This window comes from Geotrypetes seraphini, chromosome 3 (assembly GCF_902459505.1).
Source record: "Geotrypetes seraphini chromosome 3, aGeoSer1.1, whole genome shotgun sequence".
Lineage (NCBI taxonomy): Eukaryota > Metazoa > Chordata > Amphibia > Gymnophiona > Dermophiidae > Geotrypetes > Geotrypetes seraphini.
The window spans coordinates 81990270-82017427 of NC_047086.1; the positions used below are offsets into that span (position 1 = coordinate 81990270).

At 41.5% G+C, this 27158-nt stretch overlaps 1 protein-coding gene across 3 annotated transcripts in view; it reads left to right on the top strand.

The window, feature by feature from the left end:
• The window catches only part of TRAPPC12 (trafficking protein particle complex 12), a 237879-nt gene that overhangs the window by 25201 nt on the left and 185520 nt on the right, over positions 1-27158 (top strand). For all 3 annotated transcript variants that reach the window (XM_033935617.1, XM_033935619.1, XM_033935618.1), the window contains 2 exons: positions 1101-1217; positions 13801-13914. In XM_033935617.1, coding sequence (XP_033791508.1) covers positions 1101-1217; positions 13801-13914 — 231 coding nt within the window. The remainder of the gene's footprint in view (positions 1-1100; positions 1218-13800; positions 13915-27158) is intronic.

Genomic DNA, 27158 nt, shown 5'->3' on the forward strand with positions numbered 1-27158 from the left:
CAGCAACCATGATAAAGCAATTACAAACAATACAAAATATAGCCCTAAGACTCATCTACTCATTGAAAAAATATGATCACATCACAAAAGCATACTACGACTCACACTGGTTCCCAATACAAGCAAGAGTACACTTCAAATTCTACTGCCTACTATACAAAACTATTAATGGAGAAAGCCCAACCTACTGGAACAGCTGACTAACCCAATCCATCTCAACCAGGCACAGGAGAACTCACTCACTATTCACACACACACCAACCAAAAATGTCAAAAGAGGAAAACTATATGATAGCCTAATGGCCACCAAAGCAGCTAAACTAGACAGACAAATCACCAATCTGCTATCTATGACCACAGACTACAAAACCTTCAAAAAAGAAACTAAAACCCTACTCTTCAAAAAATACATAAAACCTATTTAACACGACCAGTTCCTTCCCTAACTCCACCTACCACACACTCCACCCATATCTAATCTAAAATGTTTCTTATTACCCAACATGTTGCTCCTTAAGTTCTCAACAATTCTTATGTAATTCTTAAGTTCTCGACAATTCTTATGTAATGCTTATGACAATTCTTATGTAATGTTACAATTCTTGTAACCTCCTGACAACTCTTGTGTAATCCGCCTTGAACCACAAGGTAATGGCGGAATAGAAATCACTAATGTAATGTAATGTATCTCTCAATCATTCATACCAATCATGTAGCTTTAAGTTATATTTTTCATATGAACCCTTTTATGCAGGCTCCTGCATTTGAATACGCTGTGGCAGAAACAAGTTGTGAATTTTTTGCCCTGCAATGAACTGAATTATTTTATTGGAAATCTTGAGTAGTATAGTGAGATCCCACTGTAGTGTGACCCTTCCCCTTTATAGTATTGGGTTCTAAGAACTACACAGTGTAGTTAGATAGTGATAAATGAAGAAAACATATTTATCATTTAGAACTACCTTACATTTGGAATGTAGATCTGTACATAGATTTTAAGTAGAAAAAAGAGTTTTTATTGTGTACATGTCTTGTTTTCTTATAGTGTCCCAGAAAAAAGTAATAGTGGTAAAAATATTTTTTTTCTTTTGTTTTGAAAGGGAGATGCGGTGAGAGACCTGATGCTTCGCTTCCTGGGTGAGCAGGCTGCCCAGAAAAGACAAGTGCTGACTGCCAACTCCGTAGAGCAGTCTTTGGAGGGATTAAAACAATTAATAGTAAGAAGCAGCAGATTTTTTTTAAAACAGTATATACATTTAACTACTAAATATGTTTGTCTTCATTCCACAAGAAACTCCATGAAAGTAGGTTATTTTGTGCACTTTTAAAAGTATTATAAAAGTAGGTGGCTTTACGTTGTGGGTGTCCACGCTTGAGTGCTTGAAAGCAGTAGCGTATCAAAGGAGAGGGGAGCAGTCCGCCCCAGATGCAGACCATAAAGAAGTGCTCCTGAGGTTGAAAGCAGCAGCAGTAGCTTTCACAATTCAATGTTGTGCCGGCATTGGCCTTCCTCTCTGCTGGGTCCTGCCTTCATGGAAGCAGGAAGTAAGCGGGACCCAGCAGAGAGGAAGGCTCGAAGCTGGCAGAGCAGTGAGTTGTGAGGGCTACTGACAATGAGAGAGCAAAAGGTACCCATTTAGGGGGAGGGGTAAGGAAGAAAGCCGTCTAATTGGAGGGGAGGGAAAAGGAAGAGAGGAGAAAGTGATTCTAGACTACGGAGGAGGAAGGGAAAGGAAGAAGAAGAGATGCCAGAGCATGGAGGGGGAGGGAAGGAAAAGGAGAAATGCCAGACCATCGGAAAGGGAGGGAGGGAGGGAAAGGAAGAAGAGGAGATGCCAGAGCATTGAGGGGGAGGGAGAGAGAGAAGGAGAGATGAAAGAAGAGGAGAAGAGAGAGATGCCTGGGCATGGGGGGAAGGAAGAGAAGCTGACAGAGATGCCTGGGGTGGGAAGGAAAGGAAAAGAAAAGAAAATAGAGAGATGGCAGAGCATTGAGGAGGGAATGGAGATAGAGAGAGAAAAATGGAGAGGGATTGAAGCTGAAATGAATCATGTATAAAGGAGAGAAGGTGCACAGGATAGATATTTTATGGAAAGTGCTTAGAAAAAGGGAATCTGACATATGGAAAGGGAAGAGGGCGAACAGTGGTTGGAAGGGACAGCGAAAGAGGGCAGGCACTGGATTGAAAGGAGAATGAAGAGAAGATGAGGAAAGCAGAAACCAGAGATGACAAAAGGTATAAAAAATATTTTTTTTGTTGCTTTAGAATAAAGTAGTATGGTAGCTGTATTGATAAACATTTATAAATAGAAATAAGGTAATCTTTTTATTGGACTAATTTAAATACTTTTATTTTTACTAACTTTCAGAGACCAAAATCCCCTTCCTCAGGTCAGGACAGGATCCCGTAACAACAGTATACTGTACTGACCTGAGGAAGGATGTTTTGGCCTCTGAAAGTTAATTGAAAAATGGATTAGTCCAATAAAATGGTATTTTCTTATTTTCCATTTTTTGTTTTATTTCTATAGTATTTGCTAATTTGTAAAGTGATGACAGGGTTTCTTTCAAATTTACATCTGCTATCTTTATATTTTTGAACCGTATTAGGGAACATATCACTGTTTCTGTGGTGTTGCATTATTTATTATTTATTTAATTAATTTGTTTTCTATCCCGTTTTCCCAAAGAGCTCAGAATAGGTACATGTAGAGTCTGGCTTCTTTATGGTTCAGTATAACTTCTGTCCACATATTTCTGTTTTTAGGTTGTGATTACTTATACCATACTGTATAAGGGTGTATCTGTGTTCTCTGTGTATGAAAAAGACATGGTGTTCTGTTAGCACTGACTCTGCAGGATCGATCTGTATTAATCTGACTTGGTTTAGTTTTACAATGGGTGTACTGATGTTCTTACACACTGCAGTGAACACTAGATGCTGCATTTTCCTAGGTGCACCTTTCTTGTGTAGCTTGTGGATTATTACTAAAAATAATTTTTTGATATAGTGGAGGGGGATATTCAAAAATTAGGCTCCAGATGTCAAATGTACTAGGTACACCACTGCCTGAAAGCAGGAACACAACAGAGAGAGTATCTTCAACTGTGGGAAATGGGAATATAACATTTTTAATTAAACGCTTCTGTACTTTGAACAGGTCTTGTGTGCTAGTGTTGAGGTTAATGCGCACCCTGTACCAGCTTTCCTTATGTTGTAGTCTTGTTAGTTGTGCTTCTTGTTTGTAGCCTCTTAACTACTTGAATTTGCAATGCCAAGTTGAGTAATTCTAGTCTAGCTCCGGCAAAACTAAGGGAACACTTCCTTAAGCTGCATGGAGATGGAAAATACAAGAACACAACGCTCGCTGAATTCAAGGTGAAGAGAGCAAGATTCGATGAAAAGGCTACTCTGCCTGTTCTCGGCTTTGTACCCATCAACAAACCGATCCTCACAGCATCGTACGAAGTTGCTTACCTGATCGCAAAGCAGGGCAAACCACACACCATTGGTGAAACACTCATAAAACCAGCTGTGTTGAAGATGGCGAATATCTTGCTGGGAAAAGCGGCTGAAGTTCAGTTATCTGAAATTCCTCTTTCAAAAGACATCATCAGCAACAGAATAGAGGACATGAGCAAAGACATCTTGGCTCAAGTAGTAGCAGATCTGATTTCAAGCCCAGCAAAATTCAGCCTTCAACTCAACAAGACCATAGACGTTTCCAATCTAAGCCAGCTTGCAGTATTCATGCGCTATGTGAAAGACGACGTGATAAAGGAAGATTTTTTATTTTGTAAGCCTCTTACAACAACAACAACTAAGGCAACTGATGTGAAGAAACTTGTGGATGACTTCTTCAAAGACAACAATCTTTCGTGGGATATGGTTTCTGCAGTTTGTTCGGACGGAGCTCCAGCCATGCTCGGAAGAAAGTCCGGTTTCGGTGCACTAGTGAATGCCGATGCACCACACATCATTGTTACGCATTGCATTCTGCACAGGCATGCGTTGGCAACAAAAACCTTGCCTCCAAAACTGGCAGAAGTTTTAAAAATTGTTGTGGAATGCGTGAACTATGTGCAAAATAATGCTCTGAAGCACCGCATCTTCAAGGAGCTGTGTAAAGAAATGGGATCTGAATTCGAGGTACTTCTGTACCATTCTAACGTTCGGTGGTTATCCCGGGGACGTGCTGAATCGTGTTTTTGCCATGCGTGTGGAATTAGCTCTGTTTTTGCAAGAGCAGCAGCATTGTCATGCAGATTGCTTCAAAAATTCTGAGTTCATTCTCATTTTAGCATACATGGCTGATATCTTTGCAGCACTCAATCATCTCAATAAGCAGATGCAGGGTGGTGGAGTCAACATCATCGAAGCGGAAGAAAACCTGAAAGCTTTTCAAAAAAAGCTACCATTATGGAAACGACGAACAGAAAACGATAACTTCGCAAACTTTCCCCGGCTAGACAACTGTGTAAGTAAGATCGAAGATGTATCTGGAATCAGAGACATTTCTGTACCCGTGGAACTGAAGCAAACTATTGCCACGCACTTAGATGAGCTTGCAAAGTCTCTCGACGGATACTTCCCCACAAGAGAGTCATATCCAGCATGGGTGAGACAGCCGTTCACGTTTAGTGTTGAGACAACAGATGTCAATGATGAATACCTCGATGAAATCATTGAAATTCAGCAGAGCCAGGTTCAACAGCAACTCTTCAGAACAACAACGCTCTCAACGTTTTGGTGTCAACAATTGGTAACGTACCCTGTTATTTCTAAGAAAGCTCTGGAAATTTTCATACCGTTTGTTACAACATATATTTGCGAACAATCCTTTTCGAGGATGCTGGACATAAAAACGAAGAAAAGGAACAGACTTTATTGCGAAAATGACATGAGAGTGGCACTTGCCAAGGTAAAGCCGCGCATTTCTGAACTGGTCTCTGAGAAGCAACAGCAGAAGTCACACTGATTTGCAGTAAATTTCATTATTATGTTATTATTATTCGAAATATAGGAGAACTTTTTTGTTTTCAAAATTGATATTATTTTTTCCCTCACTGTATACCTATGTTTTGAATTTGTAAAAAGGGTTCGGTGAACACGCATATGAAACTGGTGGGGTTCAGTACCTCCAACAAGGTTAAGAACCACTGCTCTAAGGGGTCTTCTTCGAAACCAGTGGAGGAATTTTCCTTTACCCAGTCTTCCCCGAGGCATCGCTAGCTAATTCCTTGGACCCCGGGGTCTTCCCCGGCCCACCTATCGAAGGGTCATTCCTCGATGCCCCCTAACACTTTAGTAGAGCCTCTTCAGTCTCCCATTTGCGGGACTCTGAGGCCCCGGATTACTATTCGAGGGAAATTTCTCCCTCTTTTTTGGCTGCCCCCAGATCTCGCTCGGGATCTCCTCAGGAGGATGAGTCTTCTTCTCGAACCTCCTCCTTTACTCGTTTCATCTCTGACATGGGTAGGGCCTTGAAACTGGACCTCCAGTCTGAGTCCCGTTATGCCCAGGAATATCTGGCAGAAATGGGTGTTGATCATCTGCCCCAGGAGGCACTGTGCTTGCCATTGCACCAGGTACTCCGGCAAACTTTTCTCCGGAACCTGGAGACCCCCCTGGAGACAGCCATTCCCTCCAAGTTGGAGTCCCGTTACCGGACAATCCCGGTAAAGGGGTTTGAAAGTTCTCAGCTTTCTCATCAATCCTTGGTGGTTGAGTCTTCCTTAAAGAAGTCTAACCCCTCTAAGGTTTACGCTGCCATCCCTCCAGGCCGGGAGAGCCGTACGATGCACAAGTTTGGTTGCCGTCTTTACCAAAACTCAATGATGGTGAATCGTGTCCTTAACCATAACTTTATCTTCACGTCCCACCTCCAGTTCTGTGTGGACGCCCTCCACTCGTTCCGGGAGAACATACTGGATTCTCGACGTCAGGAGTTTCGTCTCCTCGAGGAGACCCTCTCCCAGCTCCGCCTCTATATGTTTCAGGCGGCCTACGACACCTTTGAGTTGTCCTCGAGGGTCACGGCCTTTGCAGTCGCCATGCATCTTCTCTCTTCTCGCCAGCTCTTCTCTCCTTCTTTCTGCCGGCTCTTCTCTCCTCTTGGCACAAGGCCCCTTTGGTGTGCTGACGTCATGCATGCATCTGACGTCATCACATCGACACCAGCGCACTTCCGGATGTCTTGAGCTGGGGACACTAGGTTTAGTGTTCTCCGGTTCAAAAATGTTTGCGAGACACTGCCTTAAAGAGAGACAAAAACTAATAATGCAAAGATTTAAACCTGTTGGTCTATCCTCACTAGTTGCTACAGTTGGTTCAACCTTCTTTGTTTCAAGAAAATGTTTTAGCTGAGAAGGATTTTAAAAAACATATTTATTTGATGCAAAAGTTGCACAACATTTACAAGGAAATCTAAGCAAAAACTTAGCATCAAGGTCTAAAAATTGTTGCTTCATTAATAGAAATTTCTTTCTTCAATCCTGTGTAACTTTGGTCAAATCTGGAAATATCCAAATCTTTTGACTCATAAATTAGCCTGAAGTTCCTAACCTCCTCCTGACTTCTGCTTTTTTTGGAGTGTGACCACATCCACCCTTCTGTAGTCTACCAGGACTACTCTCAACTCTAGTGAAGCAATGAAAAGGTTGGCCAGTGGAGCCACCAGAGCTTCTTACACACACACAATCATACTGTCTCCAGAAAATCTTATCTTAGTTGATGCCTAGTACTGTATATAATTTACAATGTTGCACAAGATCCCAACTAACCTAATAAATATAAACCGTATCAATTGAAGTAATATTCTCTCCAAATGCTTCTTGGAAAAGGTTATCAAAAGAGTTTTAAAAGCCTTAATATTTGGCTTGAGCCAAATAGAAAGTTGGTTCCATAATGTGTTGTTTTATATTTGTTTATTGATTTGTGCATGTACTTCTATAACCCACATAGGGCTCCATTTACAAAGGCACGCTAGCGGTTTAATGCGCGTAATAGCGCGCGCTAAACCGCCGGACGCGCTTGCCGCTACCGCCTCCTCCTCTTGAGCAGGCGATAGTTTTTGGCCAGCGCGGGGGTTAGCACGTGATGAAAAGTCACGCACGTTAACCCAGCTAGCGCGGCTTTGTAAAAGGAGCCCATAGATTGGATATGCGGGATAAAAGTGTTTTTAAATAAATAAATAATAAAATAATCGTGGTGCAACAAAATAAAAAGCTTTTTCACCCTTTCAAAAAGTACAAAAAACAGGGAACACTCAATGAAATTTTATGGGAATACTTTTAAAACAAATAGGAAATATTTTTTCACTCAAAGAATAGGTAAGCTCTGGAACTTGTTGCCAGGGGATGCTGTTAAAGTGGTTAGTGTAACTGGATTTAAGTTCCTGGAGAAGTCCATAGTCTACTATTGAGACAGACATGAGGGAAGCCATTGCTTGCCCTGGATTGATTGCACATAATATGGCTACTATTTGGGTTTCTGTCAAGTAATGTGACCTGTTGGAAACAAGAAACCGAGCTAGATGGACCATTGGTCTGACTCAGTATGGCTGTTCTTATGTAGCAATTAAACCACCTTCTCCGAAATACATCTTGTATGGCTACTTATTTGAAATGAAAATTATTTCTCAAATGAGAATTACTCTTTCTCATAAAAAGCTTATCTTCATGTATGGACCTGATAAAAAGAAAAAAATCAATTCATTCCGGCAACGGCTCCAGGCAATATTGGCGGTGTAGTTGAATTGCTTAAATACAGCATTTGTGAGATAAGTACCGCTCTTTAAATATGAATTTTGAAAGATTTTAATATAAGGAGTTTGCTTTACACCAGCTGTATTCCTATTGAAATAAATTGTGTGGCAAATGAAACAACGTGAAGAAAATTAATCGTTGTTAAAACCCGTAGGCAGTAATTTGTCTTTTTATAAATTTGAGTTTTGAGTAATTTATCAATATTTGAATAAAGTTTAAACACTTTACAAGTAAAAATACGGAGGTGGTTGGCATCCCATGATGTTACAGGAGCACGTATAAGACCTATGATCAAAACCCTGAATTAGGTACACTACTCCAGAATCTGAGGCATACAACCACAATAAGATAAGTTTTTTATGAGAGAGATTAATTCTCATTTGAGGAAAGAATTCTCATTTCAAATAAGTAGCCATACAAGATGTATTTCGGTGAAGGTGGTTTATTTGTTATATAGTTTAGAGTACTTTCAAACCACAAGCACTTTTTTGTTGGTGTTCTTATGTAGGACATAAATCCCTTGCCTCAAAACACTTGAAATCTGATGTTGAAATGAAAAATGGAATCAATAACAACATCCAAGTACTTAAGAGTCAACCAAAGAGAGAAAAAGATCAAATAATACTAAAGGAGTAGACGATTGAGAGAGAGAGAGAGAGGGTTGGTGATCCAACATTTGTTTTATTAGGGTTGAGGCATAGCTTATGATCAGCTAGCCAGTAGGCAATGGCTTTGAGACAGTGTTTGAGAGAAGAAAGGTTCATGCAGCAAGGTGACAATGAAAAAATCAGTAAGACATCATCATAAGTAAAAGTTAATATTGAAACTCTAGCATCTCTCTCTATTGAAAAGTAGAAGAGACAGACTAGAACTCTGGAGTTACCTCACATGAGAACAATTTATCGAGGATTTAATGAATTCCAGATAAACTAAGAGAGCTAATTAAAGGCAGAGCTGGAAATCCCAGTTTCAGATAGATGATGAATGAGATGAGTTTAATCAACAAGGTCAAAAGCAGCAGACAAATCAAGAGAGACAACTAAAGCTATATCATTTATATAGAGAGTTGAATAATATGATCATGCCTCTCCATTGTTGAGGTTACTTCATTGGCTTCCTGTTTACTGGCGAATTCAATTTAAGTGTGCCAATGTAATTTTTCAAATTTTACATGCAATATTTTTGCCTTTATTACCTCTATCATTTAACTCTCTTCGGTTTCACACTACCAGGAATACACATACATTTAAATTACTCTTCCCTTCTATTAAATGAATTAAAACCCTAGGTAAATTCTCACATTCCTTATCCTATTCCTAGGTAAAAGTTTGGAACAATCTTCCCTCGATTATCAGAACGTCATTTCTCTATCACTTTTTAGGAAAAATCTGAAAACTTATCTCTTTCAGAGATTCTTAACTGAGGACTGATCTAATTTATTGAAATTTTTTCTATTACCTTCATTATTGTTTTCTATTATATTCTTTTAAACTTTGTTAACCGGCTTGAGTCCTTGCTGGAATGATCTGGTATATAAGATGGAAATTAGATTAGATTAGGATCACTCAATAGAGCTATAAGAATAGACTCAGTAGAATAAAACTGACGGACATCCACTTGGCACAGATGAAGAACAAGGGTGCTTTCAATAAAAGAGATGAATTGTAAGTACATCATCTTCTCAACAAGTTTAGAAATAAAACACGAGTTCAATACAGGTCAATAATGGGAAGGCATGGAGAGGTGAAGAGATTTTATTTTTTAGCATTGGGCAAAGCAGAGCTTTCTTCCAAGTAGAAGGCGCTATCCAGAGGAGAAGACCATGAAATGGGATCTTAAGCCAAAGGGAGGGAAATGAGTCCAATTGATACTTTCAAATAAGCAATGGCTAAACTGCTGCCCAGGAATGGGAAATGTAAAGTTGCCATTCTCACTGTACTTCAAAAACGGCTTGACCGATTTGAACGAAACTTGGTATGCAGATCCCTCACTACCTGGGGTGATATGTTCTGGGGGTCTCGCGGCCCACCTGCACACGTGGGCGGAGCTACAAACAGAAAATCAGATTTCACCCATTCATGTCAATGGAAAAAATGTAAAAAGCTGCCATTCTCACAGTAATTCAAAAACGGCTTGACCGATTTGAACGAAACTTGGTATGCAGATCCCTCACTACCTGGGGTGATATGTTCTGGTGGTCTCGTGGCCCACCTGCACACGTGGGCGGAGCTACAAACAGAAAATCAGATTTCACCCATTCATGTCAATGGAAAAAATGTAAAAAGCTGCCATTCTCACAGTAATTCAAAAACGGCTTGACCGATTTGAACGAAACTTGGTATGCAGATCCCTCACTACCTGGGTTGATATATTCTGGGGGTCTCGTGGCCCACCTGCACACGTGGGCAGAGCTACAAACAGAAAATCAGATTTCACCCATTCATGTCAATGGAAAAAATGTAAAAAGCTGCCATTCTCACAGTAATTCAAAAACGGCTTGACCGATTTGAACGAAACTTGGTATGCAGATCCCTCACTACCTGGGGTGATATGTTCTGGTGGTCTCGTGGCCCACCTGCACACGTGGGCAGAGCTACAAACAGAAAATCAGATTTCACCCATTCATGTCAATGGAAAAAATGTGAAAAGCTGCCATTCTCACAGTAATTCAAAAACGGCTTGACCGATTTGAACGAAACTTGGTATGCAGATCCCTCACTACCTGGGGTGATATGTTCTGGGGGTCTCGCGGCCCATCTGCACACGTGGGCGGAGCTACAAACAGAAAATCAGATTTCACCCATTCATGTCAATGGAAAAAATGTAAAAAGCTGCCATTCTCACTGTAATTCAAAAACGGCTTGACCGATTTGAACGAAACTTGGTATGCAGATCCCTCACTACCTGGGGTGATATGTTCTGGGGGTCTCGCGGCCCACAACTCTATGTTGCTTGCTCAAGGGTGGGTTCACCCAAGAATTTATATGTTCTTGCTCCAGGAGGTGAAACTAAAATTGTTGTTTATAATCACTTTTTGCGTTAGTTGTATTGTATTCATTTTGTCAAATATTTCACATTATAATTTGAATATTGTACTTTTTATTAAGCTGTAAAAAAATAATTTCATTCACCACTATAAAGTATCTTTATTTGAATCCATTTACAGTGTTATTTCTATAATTAAATACCCGTGCAACGCCGGGCCATCAGCTAGTACTACTATAATATTTTGTATCTAGATGTTCTGTCTCGTACATTACAAGCATTGCAGATATCTTAGAATGTAACAGCATGGATTTTATTGGGACTGTCCTCAGTTCAACACATCTCACCAGTGTTACAACATTACATTAGTTACCGCAACCACCAAGAGCCCACAGACCCGATCCTGCCAGGAGTGTGAACTCCTCCCCCTGCAGTCCATTGGAGAGATCAATCTGCCTGCTTTTAAATATCAGCAGCAGTGGAGATCAACTGCTTTTACACCTAAGCAGCAACGAGACCAGCCACAACCACCGAGAGCACACAGACCCGATCCTACCAAGAGTGTGAACTCTTCCCCCCATGCAATCCGCTAAGAAGATCGACTGTCGGCTCCGGGCGGCTTTCCCGCAGAGGAGAGAATCCTGCATTCACCGTGGGCCTCATCTGGGGCAGCCTCCTTGGAGCGGCTGGGGCACGGGCAGTGTGTCTGGGAGGGAATGCATGGATGGGAGAACATCGCAGGGGAGGAGACATAGGCATCCTGGGACTGTCTGCCAAGTCTCTTCCCTGAAGAAGCCCTTTCTGGAAACGTCAATCGCTCCTCCTAAACTTACTTGCTCCACTTCATCACTGACGCTGAAACCGTGGATTGAAGACAAAGTTTTATTTTATTTTTCTTTCCAGCTTATGATTTATCTTTAATCTTATCTATTGTTTTGCCTTTTGTCTTTGTTTTGTTCTATTTCTATCATTTAAATTTCTCCAGAATTCTACTGTTCAACGGCTCCCCCTTCTGCTTCTATTCCTTTCTCTCCTCTCTTCTACCTTCCAAAGTATTTAGATCAATGCTGTCTTGTTAAAATGTTTATTTTATTTTTATTTTTCCTCTAACTCTACTTTTCACTTCTCTATTACCCTCCAGGTACTTTAGTTAGATTGTGAGCCTTCGGGACAGTAAGGGAATTTTTCAAGTACCTTTCTTATTTCTAATCTTAATGTATATTTTCTGTAAACCGCTTAGAACCTAACGGATGTAGCGGTATATAAGAAATAAATTACATTACATTAAATGGAGAATTCAATTTAAGATCTTGACCCTTACTTTTAAGGCTCTGAATAAAGAGGTTCTTTTGTTAATAACTACCTCACTGCGTATTTATCAACCCTCACGCTCATTGATATCTGCAGAGAAATTGTTGTTAGATGTATCCATATTTCTTGAAATTAGGCAGAATGATTATAGACCATCATTTTTTTTAAAATTTTGCTGATCTTCTTTTGTGGAATATACTACTTCAGAATTTACGTAGCATAACCTCTTTTCTTCTGTCTAAAATGAGACTGCTTTTGCAGATATAACTCATGTTTGTTCTATGTTTTAATTCTTTAATTGTTTATTAATATTTATGTTCACTGTGTGCACCCAACAAAGGGTTACTAAATGCATTTTCTTAAGCAGTGTTAAAATTGTTCTACCATTGTAATTTATGATGGAAAAGAATGTCATAGCTAGAGGAGGAGGACATTTTAATCACTTTAATGGTGTCACATGTACAGTTAATGACTCCCTTTGAGTCTTTGGGGAAAAAAAAATCATGTGCTTACTATTAGCTATGTCTTATGAATGTTGAATACCTAGACATACCATTGTGTACTGTTGTAAATGTATGTCTTGCAGTACCAAGCCAGAAGTTAAGATTTTAGGGTACTGCATTTTTTATGCTTTGTTATTGAATATATTTCCAGTTGTATGAACCTAAATGAGCACATTATCACAAGATGTTTGTTAATGCTGTAATCACTGTCTCTTCTGGTGTGATGAAGTTTCCAGGCCTCTAGAATTTATAGTATTTTTACTATTTCATGATTTGCAGTGTATTCTTTTTGTTACAAGGTATTATAACAGGAAAATAGTGAAAAGCACAATTTGTTCTTAAATATTTGAAATTCATTTGAAAAGTGCAGTTAGCTTTGAGGTGACATGTTATTTTTTTCTGTCACAGGAATTGTTCACATCATGTTACTGACCAGAAATGGAAGAGATTTATTGGTCATTTTTGTTAGTTTCAGTGCAATACTGTTGTTTGAGATCGAGTACTTTGAAAATCATGTTATGTATATCATGTTTAGTGTCTGACAATTTTTGCTAATATCTTGATACTTTGATATACCATATATACTTGACTACAAATTGATCTCAAGCATAAATCAAGGGCAGCCTTAGATCTAAAGATGAACACAAATGCTGTGACCTATATTTATAAGTCAAGGCTCCCCTCCAGCCCTCCCTCACTTAGGCCAGCACCTCGCTCCCTCTCTTCAACCTCCAGGGTCCAAAATTGCTCGCTCTCTCCCTACACCAGCCCACTCGCATCTCAATCTCCACCCCACTTACTGTGTACTTTCAAACAGATCTTTAGAGCAGTGACAGTACATCACTACTCCTAAGCAATGCATAAATGTTCATGTAACAGGGGAAGAATATTATAAACACAGCTTTACATTTTAATGTGCTATCCCCTAAAACTTCCTCCAATAAACGTAAATGTTAATGGTTATTTCATAAAACAGAAAAAAAGAAAACCCTTGGAATTTCTGTAGAAGTTGTGTATTTTTTTTTGAACTGATGTTGTAATCCTGAACTGTATCTCATGCGTGGCTTCACTGACTGCCTAATTGCACACACAGCTTTGACAAATGACATTCCTGCTTTCACTGGCCAGCTTTACTGACCTTGTCATTATTACTAATGACTAGATGTAGCTGCTTCAAGCAAAATAAGCAGCTGGGCATTGGTTTATTTCCTTGTCCACTTTTTTTCTTCCACAGAGCAGCAAAAACTGGAGGGCAGCAGTTGATCTGAGTGGACGTCTTCTGACTGCCCACGGTCAAGGCTGTGGCAAGAGCGGGCAACCTACCAGTCACACAACAGATTCTTTGCAAGTACGTGTACATGAGATCTCGGTGTATTATAAATGCTGTGATGAAGTCTTTAAAAAAATAACAGCGAGAGGAAAAATCATTCTAATGGTGCTTTTTGTAACTCGAAGAACAAAAGAAAAAACTGCGGAAATGGTATACAAGACACCAAGGCCCAAATTCTGTAACCAGCGCCTAAAGTTAGGTACCCATTTCGGAGGCGCCCAACTAGATATACGCCTATCTAATTGAATAACAAGCTCAATTAAGCTTTTTAATCAGCACTGATTGAAACATGGGCGCCTATCAAGAAAGCGCGATTCTGTAACAAGGCGCCTCTAAAAATTTAGGCAGCCTTCAAAAAAATAGATGCTATGGGGCTCATAATTTTAAAAAAAAAAAACACATCTAAAAAGTGGCCTAAATTGGTACTTGGACGATCAAAAAGCCTGATCGTCCAAGTACCCATAATCAAAGCTGGTTTTAGACGTATCTAAAACCAGCTTAGGCCTTTCCCCTGCCTCTAAACGCACAGAGAAAAAAGAGACGTTTTTAGAGGAGGGGAAGGGCGGGTAGTGGTTGGGAGGTAGGCCGACCTACACCTAGGCGTGCAGCAGGTATAACCAAAACTTTAGGCAGGTTGCCTAGTCGGAACTTATACGTTTTGACTTAGACCAAGTCAAAATGGGTATAAGTGCCGAAAAGGGGCCACTGAGCTGATCGTGGCTGCTACGATCAGCTCAGCGGCCCCAGCAACCTGCCTACCCCCTACAGCAGGGTTAGGGAACTCTGGACCTCGAGAGCCTCATTCCAGTCGGGTTTTCAGGATTTCCCCAATGAATATGCATGAGATCTATTTGCATGCACTGCTTTCAATGCATATTCATTGGGGAAATCCTGAAAACCCGACTGGAATACGGCTCTCGAGGACCGGAGTTCCCTACCCCTGCCCTACAGCAATGATCGCGACAGGAGAGATGGCTCATCTCCCCTGCCGCGATCCACCCTTCCACCCCCCCACAACGATCAGGGCAGGAGGGAGCCCAAGCCCTCCTGCCCCGCGGCAACCCCGAACCCCCCCCTCCCCCGACACGATCGGGCAGGAGGAGCCCAAGCCCCGTACCTTCAAAAATGTCAGTCGGACGGACGGGTGCCAAGCCCGTCCGTCCGACAGGCCAGCCATCCATTGAATGGCTGGCCGTAGGACCTGATTGGCCCAGGCGGCTCAAATCCCGCCCACAGGTGGGGCCTGAGACACCTGGGCCAACCGGAATAGGCCCAGTAGGCTTAGGCCCCTCCTGTGGGCGGGGCCTTAGGCATATGGGACTAGCTCCTCCTTCGCCTAAAAGCCCTTGTTTTGGACGTTTGGGACTTAGGCTTTTTTTAGGTTGATTATGTGGTGTTAGTGTAGACGTAGTGTTGGTCTGGGCGTTTAAACAGCTGAATGTAGAGGCAGGCCATTATCAAAAAAACCCTCCTTTTGGACGTTTTTTTTTGATAATGGACATTTTCCCTGCTTCTACTTTCAACGCTTAAGGCCTTAGGCCAAAAGGGGACTTAGACGTTTTTGTTTAATTATACCCCTCCACGCATGTTAGTCATGGGAGTGGCTACGTGTTAGGCGCCTTCTTACAGAATAACTGCTCTTAAGCATGCTAAGCGCTCACATAGGCGCCTAACTTTTAGTTGTACCTAAAGCTGGCCTATTTATTAGGCGCCTCCAAAATAGGTGCCACTCAGCATGATTCACTAAGCAGCACCCTATTTTACTTGAATCGCGCTGAACAGTACCTGTATTGGCGCCTAACTTTTGGGCGCTTCTTATAGATTTTGCCCTTAAGTCTTTAATGAAAAAACATAAAAATAATCATGAATGTAATCATAAAACAGTTTGTATCCACAAAGTTTGATGAACCTGGACCAGACACAATCTGTGTTCCAAAGAAACACTCCTTCCTCAGGGGTCCAAACATATATCATATATAGGAAAACCTTATGGATAGCAACTGGAAATAATGGTGTGATGAGCAGCTAAGCAAACCATGCCAGCTCCTACGTGGTGCAGGAACCACTTTCGTTTTGGTTCCTGCACCATGTAGGAGCTTGCATAGTTTGCTTAGCTGCTCGTCACTTGGCGTCTTGTACACCATTTTTGCAGTTTTTTCTTTTGTTCTTTGATTCGCCATATCACTGCAGTTCTGTTGGATTTTTTGTTTTGTTTGCTTTTTGTAACTCACCAGTTGCACAGACGTATGTACTTCAGTATGCAAATTTTTCACATAACCCAAATAGTTGAAATGATATGCAAAGATAAAAACTTAAAATATGTAAATGCTGTTCAGATACACAGGGCCTAATTTATCTGTAGCTTTTTGGCTCATTTCTTTTCCCATGGCAATGAGTCTTTATAAGTCCAACTTTTAGAACTAGCTTTCTTTCTTTTTTTTTTTTTTATTCTTTATTTGTATTTTAAAATTGACATCATAACAAGTCAAACAGGAAAAAAATATTGTGTAGGTGAAATACAAAGACCCAAATTCTTTATAGGTAATCTCCTCAATACCAGATATAGTTAGTCCACTATAATTGGGGACGTAGCTTAAATATAACTGAAATTAAACAAAGGAAATCAAATCATAGGAAACAAAAGATGTAGGCCTGACTGCTCTAAACAAGTAGCAAATATTCTTGAGCTATCTTAGAAACAGCAAAATTCATGTATTAGAAATTGATTGCTCTTTAGCTGAAGCAAATTTAGACAGCTGTTGCGGTTCAAAGAAAACATATCTATCATACTTATAGGTTATCACACACTTGCAGGGGTATCTTAGACCAAAAGTCACCCCCAGCTGAACTGCCCGGGGTCTTCCTTCTCTTCTGGATGGATCGAGAAACATCTGGATACATTCTTATAGTGTTCGTCAGGAAAGGTATATCCTTATACTTGAAAAACATCTTGAGCATCCGTTCCCTATCAGAGACAATAGCAAACTGTACAATCAATGTAGCTGAGAGCTGAGCCTCAGAGTCCGACCTCTCAAGGAAATTTGTCAAATCCAAACTATCAGCAGCTGGTTAGGATTTTGAGTTCTAGCATTCGTAGGAAGGTAATAAATCTTTGAAGAGGTGGATATGAGGTCTCAGGGACTTTAAGAATTTCACTCATATATCTTTTAAACATCACTAAGGGCGGTATAAAATGAACTTTAGAAAAATTAATAATCCAGAGATTACATCTCCTGATAGAATTTTCCATCATTTCCTGTTTAAAATGCAAACTAGCACTGTCTTTAGTCCAAGTTAGAGCTTGTGCTTCAAGGGATTTTATCTTAGTCTCAAAGTCATTAGTTTTAGACTCTAAACTTGTTACCTTTGTCTTTAGGTCCAGATTTTCTGAAAGTACCATAGTGCATTTAGAAGATACTTGCTGAATTTGGCTCCCAAGAGAAGTCTGCATTGTAGAAATAGCCTCCCAAATAGATTCCATCGTGAAGACCTTAGGCCTCTGTAAAGGAGGGACTTCTGCTCTGGTACCCCCTGTAGCTCCCTGTTTAGCATGAGCCGCCTCAGCTGAAGAAATATCCTCTTGATTTTGCTGCGTTCTTAACGCCCGCTGGAGAGATGAATTTCCATCCTCTCGCACCCTACCGGAGTCGGTCCTCCCGCTCCTTGGGACCAGCAAGTAGGACTCCTGGGCCTGCACATCCAAAAAGGATTCCCCCCATCACTCCAGGACAGCTGGGCAGACTATGCTCTTCGGAGGATAGAGTGACGCCCTCTAAGGAGAAATATCGCACCTCAGTTCGTGCGGGTTCGCCAGCAGAGGAAACCTCCAGTCTTCCCGCTACTGAGCTGCGTTCCACGAAGACGTCCATCGGGTCTGGCAAGGAAATAGTTTCGTCCGGGAGAACCCGGAACTTGAAGTTCCTTTTTACCATCAGGTACTCCAAAAGCTTGTAAGTAGGGGGAAGCTTATAAGTAGGGCGGCGGTTTAGTTGGCTGCTTTACAGCGCTTCTCTACGACTTACAGTTTTTCCTTCAGGCAGTTTTCGGCTCATTTTGCCAGATGCCTCATTCTGAGAGGAAGGGTGTAACTCGTTTGGACCCCTTACCAACGAGGACTTCCACCCCGAACCAAAGATCGATCCTGGAGTATGCTGCAGCCGCCAGCGGTCCGACGTATTCTGGAGGTCCTGGGCTTTTGTTGGCGGGTGGAGCTACCGGCGATTTCGGGTTAGAGATATCTCTCTCCCTTCCAGCGACTGTCCCACCACCCCATCCTGCTCCTCCCGCGGCTCTGTCAGGTGACCCTTGTACGGAGGGAACGTCAAGGGAGACTCTGTTTGAAGGGGCAGTAGCCGAGAGGGAACAAGAACAAGAGCAGAAAAACCAGGGAGCTGAACTTGGACTTAGAAGACCTGCTATGGTGACTCTTGATAGCATATGGAACACTCTCGAGAGATTAAACTTAACGGTTACAGGATCTTCCCAGGAATTGAAAACTCTTGTAAGTACTGTGGACAATTTGGGGAAGTCATTAAAAGATACTAAAGAAGAGTTTTCTACAGAAACTAAGATATTTAAAGAAAAAACAGACAAATTACAGCATGTAACAGAGGGGATTCTGAAAGAAAGAATTCTTTTAAATAGAAAAATTGAAGAAATAGAGAATTACAATAGAAGGTTAAATTTATGCTTTTTGAATTTTCCCAAATCCCTTGGAGTCTCTCCTCATGAAATGGTTAAGAAATATTTAATAGATGTGTTAAAATTTTCTCCTGAACATATACCACCAATTAATCGTATATACTGTATTATTTACCTCAAAAAAAGTACCAATTGCCTCTATAGAAGGTGAAGGCTTGGAAGCCGTAGAGCCATTAAATCTTACATAGATTTTGGAATCCTCAGTGGATGTGCAAACAGAGTAACATAGTAACATAACATAGTAGATGACAGCAGATAAAGACCCGAATGGTCCATCCAGTCTGCCCAACCTGATTCAATTTAAATTTTTTAATTTTTTTCTTAGCTATTTCTGGGCGAGAATCCAAAGCGCTACCCAGTACTGTGCTTGGGTTCCAGCTGCCGAAATCTCTGTTAAAACCTACTCCAGCCCATCTACACCCTCCCAGCCACTGAAGCCCTCCCCAACCCATCCCTCACCAAATAGCCATACACAGACACAGATTGTGCAAGTCTGCCCAGTACTGGCCTTAGTTCAATATTTAATATTATTTTCTGATTCAAGATCCTCTGTGTTCATACCACACTTCTTTGAACTCAGTCACAGTTTTACTCTCCACCACCTCTCTCGAGAGCGCATTCCAGGCATCCACTACCCTCTCCATAAAGTAGAATTTCCTAACATTGCCTTTGAATCTACCACCCCTCAACCTCAAATTATGTCCTCTGGTTTTACCATTTTCCTATCTCTGGAAAAGATTTTCTTCTATGTTAATACCCTTCAAGTATTTGAACGTCTGAATCATATCTCCCCTGTCCCTCCTTTCCTCTAAGGTATACATATTCAGGGCTTCCAGTCTTTCCTTATACATCTTCTGGCACAAGCCTCCTATCATTTTCGTCGCCCTCCTCTGGACCGCTTCCAGTCTTCTTATGTCCTTCGCCAGATACGGTCTCCAAAACTGAACACAATACTCCAAGTGGGGCCTTACCAATGACCTGTACAGGGGCATCAACACCTTCTTCCTTCTACTGGCTACACCTCTCTTTATACAGCCCAACATCCTTCTGGCAGCAGCCACTGCCTTGTCACACTGTTTTTTCGCCTTTATATCTTCGGACACTATCACCCCAAGGTCCCTCTCCCCGTCTGTGCATATCAGCTTCTCACCTCCCAGCATATACGGTTCCTTCCGATTATTAATCCCCAAATGCATTACTCTGCATTTCTTTCCATTGAATTTTAGTTACCAGGCATTAGACCATTCCTCTAACTTTTGCAGATCCTTTTTCATATTTTCCACTCCCTCTTCGGTGCCTACTCTGTTACAAATCTTGGTATCATCTGTAAAAAGGCACACTTTTCCTTCTAACCCTTCAGTAATGTCACTCACAAACATATTGAACAGGATCGGCCCCAGCACCGAACCCTGAGGGACTCCACTACTCACCTTTTCTTCCTCCGAGCGACTTCCATTAACCACCACCCTCTGGCGTCTGTCCGACAGCCAATTTCTAACCCAGTTCACCACTTTGGGTCCTAACTTCAGCCCTTCGTTTGTTCAACAGTCTCAGTTTCCTTTGTTTCTGAACAAGATTTGAACTCAGCAATGAGACTGGTTTTTTTCGTAATTCCCAGATGTTGTTTCATGGAAAGAAAATTTGGATTTTCCCTGATGTAACAAGACCTACACAGGAACGGAGAAAGTTGTTCTTAGCAATGAGGACAGAAACATTAGCACTAGGAGCAACATTTCTTTTGGCATACCCAAAAGTGTTCAATTAAATTCTTAGGTGTTAAGTATACATTTTTTATCCCGGAACAACTTAGATCATTCCTGGATTTGAAGAAAATGTCAACCGGGACAGTTTAATAAGTGATAGTCATGATTTTGAAAATATGAGGACCGTATACTGTTAAGCCAATTTCGTTATTACTAAATTTCTTTATTGAGTTGCTCCTCACTCTTAATATTCTTCCTCTGAGGTGATAATGTGGTCTAAGAAAGATTTAATATTTGTTTTCTTGCTTAAATTTTTTAAGTTTGTATCTTGGTTTCAATTCTGATTTGCTTGTACAAGAGATCTCTTGTGAAATTATATAAAAATTTCAATAAATAAATATAAATAAAAAACAAAAGCTTGTAAGTAGGCACGGTGGAATTTTCAGAGAAGCATCAGGCCACCATCTTGCTTTTGTTCCGTTCCCGCCCCGCCTTCTTTCTCTTGACAGTCTTTGGATTCACCATGCTTCCTTCTTAGTGGTGGAGTGAAAGCCGTTAGGCTTACATGAAAAGAGTCTTGATCCTTGACGTGGACTTATGAAAACTGAAAAGAAATCTTAGAATTTGACCATAAAATAAAAAATCAGTTTCTATGTTACATATTTCAAAGAATGACAGTATAATTAAATACATTTGTTATATGGTGATGGAATGGGTAAGACAATTGTTAGTATGTCTGGGGACAGGGAAGGCAGTGGGGGGATTTGTATGGTTTGAATTTCAGTGAGGGAAAGTGGGGATTCTCAGCATGTTGGGAAGGGGGGTTTCTTTGACAGGATTTAGTCAGTCACCTCAGATGTCCATTGAGTGTTTCTCAATCGCTGTACTCTACTACTATTTATCATTTTTATAGCACTGAAAGGCATACACAGCGCTGTACATTTAATATGTAATAGTCCCTTCTCAGAACAACTTACAGTATAATATGGACAGATAGACAGGACATATAGGGGTTGGGAAGTTTCTTGCAGAGAGAATGAAAGGATGGACATAGATGTCATACAGTGAGTGGGAGTTAAGAGTTGAATGCAGCCTCAAGCAAGTGGGCTTTTAGCTTGGATATGAATACTGCTAATGACTCAGGCAGGCTGTTCCAAGCATATGGCACAGCAAGATAGAAGGGACAGAGTCTGGAGTTGGCAGTAGAGGAGAAGGGTATGGATAGGAGGGACTTACCTGATGAACGGCGTTCACGTGGTGGGGGAGCGCAGGGGGAGATAAGTGAGGAGTGATACTGAGGGGCTGCAGAATGAATGCACTTGTAGATCAGTAAGAGGAGTTTGAACTGTATTTGGAAATGGATGGGAAGCCAATGAAGTGACTTGAAGAGAGGTGTAATGTGAATATGGCGGCTCTCGTGGAATATGAGTCATGCAGCAGAATTTTGAACCTATTGAAGGGGAAAGAGATGGTTGAGCAGAAGACCTGAGAGAAACAAGTTGAAGTGATGAGGGTGTGGATAATGGTTTTGGTAGTGTGCTTGGAAAGGAGAGGTTGGATTTTGCTAATATTAGAGGAAGAAATGGTTTGTTGGATCTGATTGGAGAAGGAGATAGAGGAGTCAAAGATGATCCTGAGACTGTGAACTAGTAAGATAGGGAGGAGGAGAGTGTTGCCCACAGAAATAGAAAATGGGGGAGGGAATAAGTAGGTTTAGGTGGAAACATAAGAAGCATGGTCTTAGTCATATTCAATTTTAGATGGCGGTCAGACATCCAAGCGGCAATGTTGGACAGGCAGGCTAAGACTTGGGCCTGGGTTCCTGTAGAGATATCTAGTGTGGAGAGGTAGATCTGGGAGTCATCAGCATAGAGAGGATACTGAAATTCATGGGCGGAGATCAGTGCACCGAGGGAGTGGGTATAGATGGAAAAGAGGAGCGGGCCCAAGACAATGCCTTGAGGTATACCGATTGATAGTGGGATAGCAGTGGAGGAGGATCTACCATTGCATACACTGAAAGTGTGATAGGAGAGATAGGAAGAAAACCAGGAGAGATCAGAACCCTGGAATTCCAGTGAGGACAGCATATTGAGGAGTAGGTGGTGATCAACAGTATTGAAGGCAGTAGATAGATCAAGAAGGATGAGGATAGAGTAGAGGCCTTTTGGATTTGGCCAAGAGCAGGTCATTGGAGACTTTAGTGAGGGTGGTTTCTTTGGAATGCAGTAGGCGAATGCCTGACTGAAGTGGGTCAATAATAGCTTGAGATGAAAGGAAGACCAGGCAATGGTGGTGAACGACACGTTCAAGTAGCTTGGATAAGAAGGGGAGGAAGGAGATGGGGCATTAGTTGTAGGGACATGTGAGGTTTTTTGAGGAGAGGTGTAAGGTATGTTTGAAGATATCGGGAACAGTTGCAGTGGAAAGTGATAGGCTGAGGATTTTACATATAGGAGGGATGACAATGGGAGAAAGAATGCTGAGTAGGTGGGTGGGAATCAGATCTCAGGAACAGGTGCTGGATTTGGAGAAAGAGAGCAGATGTGCAGTTTCTTCAAGGATTTCAAAAAAGGTGGCAGGGGTTGAGGGGAGGTTGGCAGAAGGGACAGATGGAAGAGGGATTGGGGGAGGTGATCTGGTTGAGAACTCAAGGTGAATCTTCTGAATCCTGTCATAGAAGAATTTGTACCTCCACCAGTCACAATGTAAAGTTACTAACGTTCCTCAGATTGCCACACCAGTCTATAGTGTGGTAGCATATCCTCACCGGAACAATTTTTTCTGTAACTTATGTGAACTGCGTTTTTTTCTTATAGTGATACACTACTAATAACTTATTAAGATATTCCGTGCTTTAAGAGTGGGGAATGAAGCAGACCCGGTGCAAAAGATAAGTTACTCTTAAAGCATGGAATATCTTAATAAGTTATTAGTAGTGTATCACTATAAGAAAAAAACGCAGTTCACATAAGTTACAGAAAAAAATGTTCCGGTGAGGATATGCTACCACACTATAGACTGGTGTGGCAATCTGAGGAACGTTAGTAACTTTACATTATGACTGGTGGAGGTACTTTTAGTATTGATAGTATCACATTGGTGCCGTTTTTGGCTTGAATAAAAGAATTTGGCCATCGTCTGGGGGAGAAAGTGAAAGGGAGATTGGAGGTTAAGGCACTTTCAGGAAGGAGTTTAGTGTGGTAAAGAGACAGTGAGGGTTAGAGATAAGAGAGTTAGTTAAATTAGCATAGTATTCCTGTCTGCCAAGTGAGAAGGCAGACTGGAAGGATGATAGCAGAAATTTGAAGTGTATGAAGTCAGCATGGGTCAGCCAAATACGTTCAGCACAGTAAGCAAATGTTGGAGGTCAACCAGAGATGGGGGTTTGGTATGCCTTTCAGGACATGAGATGGGAGGAGTGAGTGTATCTACAGCAGAGGAGAGGATGGTGTTATAGGAGGGCTGAGGTACAGAAATTGGTGGTAGGGCTGAGGTACAGAAATTGGTGGTAGAGCATTTGGAGAAGAAGTCAAGGTTAAGGCAGTGGCTATTCTGGTGCATAATGGTGGTAGAGACTGAATGAGGATGTTAGAGTGAGAAACCTGGAAAGGAGATGAGGGTTCATGAAAGAAGGAGAGCCTGGAGTCAAAGTCAGTGAGGAAGGAAGAGAAGGACTTATCAGGAGGTCAGTGGATGACTGCTACTCAGAGGGGTAGAGGAGTAAATAAGATAGAGTGGACTTCAAAGAGCAAAGAGTGGACTCCCACCACTGGCGTAACCCTTGTGGAGTCCCACAAGGCTCTCCTCTATCCCCCTCCCTATTCAATATTTACTTGACCCCTCTGGCACGAAGCCTAGCAAACTCTAACCTAAAATCGTTTATATATGCAGATGACATCACCATCATTGTCCCCATTACCTCACTCACTCTAGAAACGGAAAAACTCATCGCATCTATCCTCACCAAGTTAGAACTGTGGACCTCAAAACTCAAATTAAAATTGAACCCTGAAAAAACCAAAATCTTCCTAGCGAGTCCCAACCACAAATTAACAAACACTTCCCTCAGATTGAATGGGCTAGATTACCCTATCTTACCCACCATAAAAATCCTTGGAGTCATCCTGGACCGCACCCTAACCTTCGATGACCATACCAGTGCCCAGGTGAAAAAATGTTTCTGTACCCTCTGGAAACTGCGCACCATCAAACGCTACTTCGACCACCAAGCCTTCCGTCTACTCGTTCAATCCCTGGTATTAAGCATACTAGACTACTGCAACATTATTTACCTGGGATCCTATAAAAATACCATCAAACGTCTTAGAACAGTCCAAAATGCGGCCGTCCGCCTCATCTATGATCTCAAAAAATACGACCATGTTAGCCCCTACTACACCAAACTCCATTGGCTTCCAGTTGAGGCAAGGATCATCTTTAAGTTCGCCTGTCTCTGTTTCAAAACTCTTACAGGATCTTCCCCAATCTACTTGTCTGAGCACCTTGAAATAGCAGGCCCCTCTCGCACACGAAACGCCCACCTATTCACCTTTCCCTCCCTAAAAGGCTGCCTCTACAAGAGATTCATTGATAGAACCCTAGCATTCCAAGCGGGCAAATGGAACAATTGCCTTACCGCCCTCATCTCCAACTCCCCGCCCTACCACCTGTTCAGGAAGTCACTAAAAACCTACCTCTTCGACAAATTCCGCTAACGCTGCCTTCCCTCCTTCCCTGCACCCTCCTGACCTCGACATGCCTCCATTCCCTCTGACTACGCCCCCCTCCCAAGCCACTATGGCCTCTCTTTCTCAATCTCTGTTTTATCTAATTGCCCTGCCTTTTCATTGCCTCCATTTACCACCGCTATAACATGTAACATCGCTATATACGTACTGTCTCTTCTTTAGTATATGCCTTTTTATTACTGCTATTTATGTAACATCTCTGTAAATGTAACAACACTGTAATATGTATCATCGCTGTAAATGTACAGTCTCTTCTATTGTTAACCGCACTGAACTTCCATGGTATTGCGGTATACAAGAATAAAGTTATTATTATTATTATTATTAAGGCAGAAGGAGAAATTGATATCTATAAGATGGCAAGAGTAAGAGCTCAACATCACCTCCATGACCAAATGAGTGAGGTATATGTGAGAAAAGGTAGCCTCTATGACACAGGGTGGCAGAGTCTTCAGGGCAGTTCCAGATCTCAGTACCAGTAGGTAGAGAGTTTGAGAGATAAATAGGTCATGAATGAAGGAAGACAAGTTTGTTGATGACAGAGTGGTCATTCCACAGGGCACATGAAAAAGGCAGAGGGGGGTAGGATAGGAACATGAATAGGATTGGTTACATTGCAGTGTGACCTGCATGAGTAGGGTGAGGGTTGATTGAGAGGACCATGATTGGTATTGATATCCCCGCCAGATAGCAAGAGAAGGAGTAAGAGAATACCAATTCTAACAGAAGTTCCACCAGAATCCCACACCCAACCAAAAAAGTTCTAAACCCAAAATCAGTCAACCTTAATGCCTTCTCTGAAGGAATTACCAAACTTGCAAAAAGCACTCTACCCAAAACAAAAAGCCTAGACACAGCAGCCACCACATGGAACTCCAAACCCTATACGGTCACCTAGCAAAAACCAAGACAACCAATTCCAACCCAAGCAAACAGCATCTCCATGGTTCACACAACACCCTAGAATACTAAAAAGGAAACCAGAACGAATATGGTACAAAGCAGAAACTACAACAAACAAACTTCAATGAAAAGTTTCCACCAACAGCTACAAACAAGACATCCATGAAGCAAAAAAAACAAAACAACTATTGCTTAGAGCTATTGCAAATGGCCCCAAATAGATCCAGAAGCCTCTTCACTCTCACAAACAAATTATTTACAAGCTCTCAAGGAAACAACCTACACCCCCAAACAACTCTAGGTTGTGAAACATTAGCCACCTTCTTTCACAAACAAAATACATAAAAACATTAATGGGATAACCATGACAACGCACGATTCCTTACTGACCAACCTTCTAATAAAGACCCACACACCACAACCAATTCAAGACAATCAGAATGGTGCAAACTCTCCATCAGCAAACACCTGCCTTGACCCATGCCCCACTACTCTTCTCCTATCGGTCAAAGGTGAATACCTTTAATCAATACTATCCCTGATTAATACATCTCTCACATCGGGGATTGTACCTACAAACTGGATAATAGATATAGTCAAATCTGTCCTAAAGAAACCTTCTCTAGAACCTGACCAACTAAACAACTACATTCTGTTTCAAACCAACCCATCATATCCAAAATCCTGGAAAAAGTGGTTCTGGCCCAAATGGAAGTATTCATAATAAATCAAACTGCCCTTTCCAGGTACTAATCAGGCTTCAGAAAGTTCCACAGCATAGAAACAATCCTATTGGACATAATTGGGCACTGTGGGAAACATCTTGACAAAGGCGAAGATGCCCTCTTAGTCCTACTAGACCTAAGCGCTGCATTTGATACCATCGACCACCCTCGGCTCCTAAAACAGTTGACCTCCATTGGAATAAACAACCTAGCCCTCAAATGGTTCTCCTTTCCACACAACAGATCCCAACAAATACAGTGGAACTCAACCCTATCAAAGCCTAAACCCCTCAATTATGGCTTACCACAAGGCACTCTATTCTCACCACTGCTATTCAACCTATACATCAGACTAGTTCTGGACATATCCATGAAATATCAAATCCAAATCCACTCCTTCGCTGATGACATTCAACTTTACCTCCCATTAGATAAACACCATAACACCCAACTCAAGAAATTCCTTAGCTGCCTTACAG